Below are 8,324 nucleotides of genomic sequence, written 5' to 3'. Positions count from 1 at the left end.
AAATATCGGTTGCCAGCAATATTGCCGTTCTATTCAATTAATTGCTTGGCGACATATGTGGGGGATTAGTTTTTAACTTATTAGACCACCAAATGAGAAATAAAGCGTGGTTGAGTGATTATGATGATAGTGATTAAGTCTCGTTCGCTGGCAGTTATTATTTGTTGTTTCTCTGAAGCAATGCTCTACATAGGCTCAATAAATTTCTCACACATCGGATACCATTCGTGGCAGTTTATGACGACAATTTTTTTCTCTTGATTAGACCAAATGCTTTTAGATTCCTTATTCCTCGGAAAGTTCAAAATATCTCATAGAAAATACCTTTGCTTCCCCCTAGTCGCTGAGGAGATCCCATTATTTCACTCAGTTTTTATTCCTATTCTTATTATTCCTAGTTCTTATGTTGTTTTAGTGCAGACCTTAGTACCATTGACATGCGTATAGGTATTTCTCGATGCAACTAACTCGGAACGTGCGAAATCTTTAACGGTAGATCTAGAAGTAGTATAATATTGCTGATGCACGAAAAAAACAGCGATTTTGCTATGGCTACGACTCTGAGATGATCTTAAATCATGGACAATTACGCAACAAAAGAGGAAAAAGTTGAAAAACGAGAAAAAATGAGCTCAAAGAAACTCATCAGTGCTGTCGCATCGTCATCGCAATCCCGAAGGTCTCTTCGAAATTCTATCGTTTCTAAGTATTCTATACTAGCCTATACTTATTGTACTGGTTTTTGTCCACTATTCACCTACTGTCTATTACTTGACAAGTGAAAGTATTGGTTCTAAAGAGTAGCTTTTACGTTTCCACATATTCACATTCCGGAATTTGTCGGAAAGTTCACATTTCGAGATTTTAATAGTATTCCATACAGTTAGAATTATGTTGTGCACTGAGTTGGTTTTGCTCTCGAATGTTCGAGAAACAGAAAGAAAAAAATCTTCATTCTAATGAAGAAAAAGGAGGGTGAGAGGGACTGGAAAAGGTCTCACTGGAATCTGGGAAGTTAAAGGGATAAAAAAGCAGCGAGGTGGTCGATAAGTAGTCAACGAAGAGGTCGCGTTCTGTGCGGGTCCCTCTTCTTTCCCTACGCAGATCATTTTTTTATAATTTTGAATTTGTTGACTAATCGTTGTTTTTCCCTGCTGCCTTGCCGTTGACGAAGTCACAGCAAACCAACACGCTTTTGTTTCTTCAGACTGAATTATCTGTCAAACAAAAGCATTCTTAGTAATTATGAATTTACTTGAAACAATCGGTGCGGAATGTAAAAGTGAATTTAAAGAAAACAATAATGTTTAGCAGAGAAATTGCTGACACAGTCTTATTGTGCAAATAGGTCTTATGTCTTGGGTTTGCTTACTTTTGTCTTCTGGTTTTTCTTTGTCCTTTTTTGCATACTGTGGCAGGAACATTTACTACTACTACTTTCTGCGTTATTTTTTTATCAGGGAAATTCGAAATATGGGAAGCACACAGGAAAGTAAGCGTCAAAAAAAATTCTAACTATCTTACAAATACGAGTTTCTCAGAAAAGTATTGTTTGATGAATACCTTGAGGTTCCCAGAAAAGTGCGATTATCGAAAATATTAGGAGCGTACTATAGTCGCTAACAAGTCATCTACAGTTCATCTGAATATTTTATATTTTCTTACGAAATTTTTCAGGTATGCGAAGGCGTTGCTGATCTACATGGAATCAAGTGCACGCACCGCTTATGGAGTCACTATTGTGGTTCTGCCACTGCTATTTATGATCCTTTATCTGCCGATTTTGCTGGTTAGTTCTTTAAGATGTTCTTTTCAGAAAAACAACTAACAGAACTTTGCAAATTTCGTTTTTACTGATAAAATCACATTATTCACTCATTTCATCAAAGTAAATAGATGTAAAAAACATCAAATGAAAGCTAAATTGCAGCTAAATTGCAAATTGTTGATTAGTTCCCATGGGGATGCGCCTACGCCTTCGACTTTACTTCAGAATCGTTTGAGGTAACTAGTGTCTCCAAGGTGTCTAGCTTATACAATGACTTGTGGCAGCCGATGTATCAAGTCAGTGTTTTTATCCTCCAAGACAGGTCTGACACCTATTTATCGACCCTCGTAAGATAAAAGTCCTGGTTGGCACTAGGGCGGATTCGAACCGTAGATCGATCGTGCAGCCAGAGCGAAACCTTTTACCGACTGCATTACAGGTGACCCCTCAATTTTCAGATTAATTTTCAAACTCGGCAATTTTGCGAAGGTTTGTGTCACATATGGAGTATCTGAGAGTATTTATGCTTGTGTGCCGCAGCCGATAAGTGGTCTGATATGGCTGCATGATGGCTGGCTGGTGGTTCGGAACCCCTCCGGGTGCCAACTATACCTTTCATTTGGGTCAACAAATTGGTACCAGATTGTCTGGGAGGATAAAAGCACTGAGTTGACACATCGGCTAGCCCAGCAAGTTATTGTGTAGGCTACACACGCTTTCGTAAACCTCAGACGATTCCAAAAATGAGTTGGTGCATTCCAAATGGATTGATTAACGCCACACACCTTATCCCTTTACTTCATTAGATTCTTATAAATGAGCTAAACATAGCTAGAGCTAGTGGCCTCGTACATTTCCTATTAAGTGTGAACAGACACATAAGGCAGATACTGTAGATAAAAGGGAGTTATTAATTATAGAATAATAATAAAAGCAACCGCTCACACAATCAATGAATTGTTCCGTGATAAGCAGATTCACGGCGCAATTACGCGATTCTTGACGAAACGGATTGTGTGCTTGTCTGTTTGTTTGTTTGTTTGTTTGTTTGTGGCATAAGGTTATCCATAAATTTTACTAGTTTATTTTTCTCTAAGCAGTATTCAGCGCTTGTAAAAATTCGTCAATTAGAAATTTCGAGAATTGAGATACTCCTAGTTTGTCCCTTTGCTGCTGATTTGTAGATTTGATTTGACTGAAAAAAGTTTTTTTAAAAGTTGCTCAGAGTTTTCTCAAGCATTGCGACTATGAAATGAACGTTACCGTGAATATACTCAATTGATAAAGTAATTTTTTTGAATTCGTTCTCAGAAACTGGCTATGGAATTCGTCTCGGAGGTTACTTACTAGTCGAATAGTAGGGCTGTACGGTATGGGTCGATGCTAAAAATTTCATACTCAACACTACGATAAGTTCGGAATTAAGTTGAGCTTGTAGAAAAATTGATGTTCCAAGCAGTCCATGTTTACATAAGAGGACAGTTACGTCTATGTTTAGCCTTCACCTTTCGAGGAGCGAGGTGAACTTCATTTAAATTCATAGCGCTTAGTTGTGGTTTTCTTTTGCAAACAGTGAGTGATACATTCAGGCTGAAAAGTTATTTTTTTCTTTTCAGATTTTCTTTGTCGATAAAGAATTCCGTAAAGTCAGCGCCTATATCATCATGACACACATTGGTGTGCTAGACGCGTTGCAGCTGCTGATCCACTCATATTCGGGAGTGCTCGTCCTAGCAAGCGTTGATCTTGGCGAGGGTATGAAAAAGGTACATTATTCTACCTCTAATATGAAGATAAACTTTTGAGTGTGTAGTGGCAATAATTAATTAATTTTTGCGCTCATCATCCTCTTTAAATATTATTTTAGATTTGAAAAATAAATAGATTAGAAATTTTACGTGAGAAATTGCAAATGTGCTAGGTATTCTGGGAAAAAGTAAGGCAGTGGATTTGAAGAGGAGAGTTCAAAGATTCCTGTTTATTTAAGACTATTTTGCTATTTATACGTATAGCTCCTCTTCATGGTACGTGGCCCACTGCTTTCGTATTTTTCAGTAAGAAAATAATTTTTACAATTCAAGGACAGTTTAAAGATGCAATTTGCTTCATCTGTTCCTTTTTTCCAATTCGAAAATATGATTTGAAATCTTGCGAAAAATCTCCTCCATTTATTCACTTCTGGTTTATTTTCGTTTTCCTGACGCATTCTTGCTTGTGAGCGTAGTGCTCTGTAATCAGTGCACACTTCCTTATCTTTCTATCTTCGTCTGGTCTCTCTCCTGTTCTAACACTTTCTCGAATTACATGCAAAATTTCTTAATTTATTAGGACACCAATGTTCATATTTTCTCTACTTTACTTCTGATATGACTGAAGTCATGAGAACTGCACTTGCTGACTATTTTACCTTCACAGAAATCCGAAAATATACAAAAAACACTTCGGGAGCTATACAATATAAAATGTAATATAATGTATTATATTATATTGAGGAAGAATACTTCAGGTTGTTGGCGCAATCCTAACCGGGTTATGGTTTTCCGGTTTGGCATTCACATTATTCCTCACTCTTAATCGTTTTATCACAGTGTTGCTTCAAAAGTGGTTTCCACAGCTGACGTCTAACAGACTGACATGTGTAAGTGCTTCTCTGTTTAGCAAATAATTAGCTGTTTAATTAGTAAAGTGTGGGACATGACTGCGATAGTCGGAGCCAGTGCTCCGACCTCCTTCACTTTTGAACGGTTGGCGAAAGGATCCTCATCACCAGAGCTACTTCCCATGGGCTCGACTCCCTTCACCTAAGAAGGGTCCGACTCCTCCCTGTCGCACCTATGGGTGAAAAGAACTTTTGTAGGTTACCAGCGCGTGATTTTACGCAAACCTACGCAAACCTTTTTCAAAGCTGTTGATCCAATATCATGTTCTGTTTTCTTGCAGGCTCTGTTCGTAATGTGCTATTTTTGTTTTATTGTACCATTCGTGCTCAAATTGCTGCCACAATGTAACTACACTTTCGATCCAGACACCTTTTCATGGACGTATTTACCTACCGATAGCCACATATCGATAGTGATGAACAAATTAGGTGGACGATTTCTGAGTTGATTCATTTTCGGGAATTTTGAATTAAATGGAATAATTAAGGGAATTATCTTGTTTTGGCAATAGTCGTGTTATCAATAATCACATACGTCTCTATCTTCGGTTACATCGGTTTCTTCGTAAGTTTTTACATGCTTTGAATTCAAAACCCAAAAGGACACTTTAAATGCTGGTTTTTTTTCCAGAGCCAAGCGAGACTAAGCAAAAGAGAGTACTGGATCACTGTGCAGGTAAGCAGTTTTGACCGGTGAAGTTAATGCTTCTTTTTTTTCTAAACTTCTACTTTCTAGCAAATTTTTCCTCAGTTTGAAATGCCACTTCTCTCGCTATTTTGGTAAAATTTGTAAAGTTGTCATATATTATTTGAATGCTCTTCCACTTCTTCACATTTTTGTTTTCACGTTATTTATCGACCTTAATTTTAGGTCTCATTCACATCGAATCAAAAGGGGTAACAAATCAGAAGAAATGAGTGTTTTCTGAATTATTTCTGAGTGTTCGTTTTGCGTTCTGGCGCGAAACCTGAGAAAGAGCGTATTCTTTAACCGAATTATCTTAATCCTTTTGGACTAGTGAGGATTGAGGGCTTCGCTGTGATAAGGCAAACTCTTAAGATCAAACTGGAGTTCTTTTTCTTCGATTTTTTTTCCTGAAATCTTATTTGGATGAAAGTTCGAAAGCAGAAAAGTTGTGTTAGAGGAAACGCAGATTGGAAACGAAGTGTTGGTGCGGAAAGAAAGGATTGGTTTTCAAATAATGATTAAGCTAGTTTGAACAGAGAGTAATGTTACAGAAATGTGCAGCAGTGAAACAAAAAATCCTTTGTAAATGATATATTTATGAAATTCTAAGATCTATTTCTCCTAATCATATTAGTTCTATAGAGAAAATGCATCAGCTGTGTAGAATCGTGTTTTTTCTGAAAATCTTCAGTTCTTGTTATTCAGGTGTCTCTGCTGGTACTGTATTTCTTGTTCTCCTTCATTTATTGGACGTACTTGATGCCAATTTTTGGCAGCTCGGTTGTGTCTGATTTCGTCTCCTGTTTGGTATGGGTGGTAATGAACGGAATCCATCCGATTATTTACCTCATATTCAACCAGTAGGCTATTTATGATGTTCCCTTTTTTTCGTATGTTGGATCGAAGGATAATTCGCGGCCATTTTTTCTTCAAACTTCAAAATAGGCATAAAATTTAGCAAAATGCTGTCAGAATGTTATTCAACTTTTGAAGTAGAATTCACTTCACAAGATTGTAGTCTTGGTTTTTTTAAATTTTAAATTACTTAAAATTCGTTGGTAGGATATTTAATTTTTCAGCTCTTGTTCTCTTAGATCATTGAAATGGAATGTCACGTGGTTGTAAGAGGGCATATTCGACATCATTTGTTCTTTTGTGCGTTCACTCGAGACGATAAGGCTTCTGGAACTTAAATTAGTGATTATTGATTAGTGCAGTGTATGTAGAAGGAGAAATCTCTGAAAAAACCCCCGTCGGTCTTTGTTCATTAGAAATGCGAATTTTGACTTCAAAGACTTGTCGACCATTTGTTTGGGTGGATGAGAAATCCATTTGTTGCCCTACTTTTTTACAGCTAATTACGGCAAATTCGTCAGCAGTATCTGTTCCAGTTGGTTCTATCGTTTCCAAAGTCTTCCACCTATCACTCAATAGATTTTTTTGTGCCTCACTGCCTTTACATCGTGCTTTTTGCATTTTTTAGGCTTGTTTCGTCCCTTTCTGATTTTTTTTTGTCTCATCCAATGCTCTCCATGTAGAATAGGAATCCCACAAGCAGCTTCGGCGACTTTATCACCTCGAGTAAAAAAAAAAACAAAAAGTAAATTAGACCCTCGGGACTCATAGTAGTGGTACGTGGTGGTCTGCTGCTCGTAACCAGATCTAGTAAATGAGGCAGGTACTAGCTGAAGTGTGGCTGTTTGAGGTTGGCTACCTTTTGTATCCTTTCTGTATGGTAATGAGGCGCTTGAGGGGACAAATCACTAATGGTTTTCATTTTCCAGACTCTGACGAAGGCGATAACGCCGAAACGTTAGCTGTTGTTTAACAAAGAAAGATCAGTACCAATCTTGGCTACAACTTAAGAAAGTCAATTAAACTACGTTCCAACATGCCAACGTTCAAAGACAATCGAAGATGGGCAAAAAGTAAATGTCGGTAACAGTCCGTTGACATTCATTTTAATGGTCTAGGAAAATAAGAGTCAATGAGATGGAAAAATCAGAGCAGCAGCTCACAGTGGAGCGAGAAATTCTCTGTCAAGTGATGTGTAAAATTGTGCAAATAGTAATGAATAATAACGAAAAGAGTGAGCAAAACGAATATTTCTATCTCTTTGTATTTCTAGCTAAATGTGAAAAAAGGCCACGATTTGTTTCTCAAGCCAATATCTATGTCTTTTAGGAGAAATTCAGCATGTAAATAATTCCACGTTCTAGGCGATTGCGATACTCGTTTGTGCAACTCTTCACTCAGCTCAGGATACCACATGAAACGTCTAGTGCGAATAGGACTGTGAAAGTTAAAATGTCTTCGAAATTTCGTCCTTGATCGCCCTGTGTTATTTTTTATCCTACCGTATTTTTCACAAATGTTTTCTGCATAGAAATGAATTTTTAAATTGTGTTTTGTCAATCAAATAAAGGAAAATCTGTAAGAACGCATCAGAAGCTATTGATTCGGTGTTCTTTGGCATTCTCCAATTTTTTTCTCGAGAAAATGTGTAGAATATTGCTACTATAGATTGATTTGAATCTATTCCTGAATTTTCGTGGTAATACTTCACGTGTGTTGACATTAATAAAGTAATAAATTTTCATTCAAGCAATCACATAAACAAGTTGCCAGTTAAAACGGTAATTTTTCCCTCTCCACCCTTTTCAAATTTCAAGAAATTTCCTTAGGATGAGTAAAAATTAAAAAAAACAACCAAATTCAACATTATCTGGGCGCTGCAGAGTATACTACTATGTGAATAAATCTGAACGAAAAAAAGAATAATTTTTTTGAACCTCTACACTTAGCGACACGGATTTGCCAACCCCCACAATCGAAGAATGAATTCGAGGACGGTGCTCCGATAAGTGCTTGGACAGGTTTCAATCTTAGCGCTGATAACATGCGAAAAAGCAAAGCGGATATGGGAAGACGTACGCGCGGTGGGGTATAAACTGGATAGCGCGCTAATATCCCAGGAACACTGAAACAGGTTCAAACCGTCACTCGCATTCGGCTGTTACATTGTGATCGCAAAGAAGGAGAACTCCGGATGGAATTTCACTTGGAGAAATTTAGGATTATGGAAGAAATTCCAACGCTTGACGACGTAAAAAAACGTGAAAGGAATGGAATTCGCCGCAGATTCGAGTGCAAGAATTCATTTGATTTCAAGCCATGTCCAGGTGCTAAGTACTCTTCTCAACCGGGAT

General features: G+C 37.4%; 1 protein-coding gene across 2 annotated transcripts; it reads left to right on the top strand.

Moving 5' to 3' along the window:
• Positions 1–578: 578 nt before the first annotated feature.
• Positions 579–7,446, top strand: RB195_013837 (uncharacterized protein; the record flags this gene model as incomplete). 2 transcript variants are annotated; one of them, XM_064203829.1, is made up of 9 exons in its annotated part: positions 579–679; positions 1,678–1,789; positions 3,385–3,534; positions 4,275–4,406; positions 4,709–4,856; positions 4,916–4,992; positions 5,059–5,103; positions 5,821–5,975; positions 7,335–7,446. In XM_064203829.1, the coding sequence occupies 9 exons, from the start codon at positions 579–581 to the stop codon at positions 7,444–7,446; spliced, it is 1,032 nt and encodes a 343-aa protein (XP_064059709.1). The 2 variants fall into 2 exon arrangements, with proteins under 2 accessions (XP_064059709.1, XP_064059710.1); XM_064203828.1 differs by lacking the exon at positions 7,335–7,446 and adding an exon at positions 6,195–6,240.
• Positions 7,447–8,324: the final 878 nt, after the last annotated feature.

This window comes from Necator americanus, chromosome V (genome assembly GCF_031761385.1).
Source record: "Necator americanus strain Aroian chromosome V, whole genome shotgun sequence".
In the NCBI taxonomy this organism is placed as follows: domain Eukaryota; kingdom Metazoa; phylum Nematoda; class Chromadorea; order Rhabditida; family Ancylostomatidae; genus Necator; species Necator americanus.
Note: the sequence above shows the minus strand (reverse complement) of the source record. Positions and strands in the feature narration are given on the sequence as shown.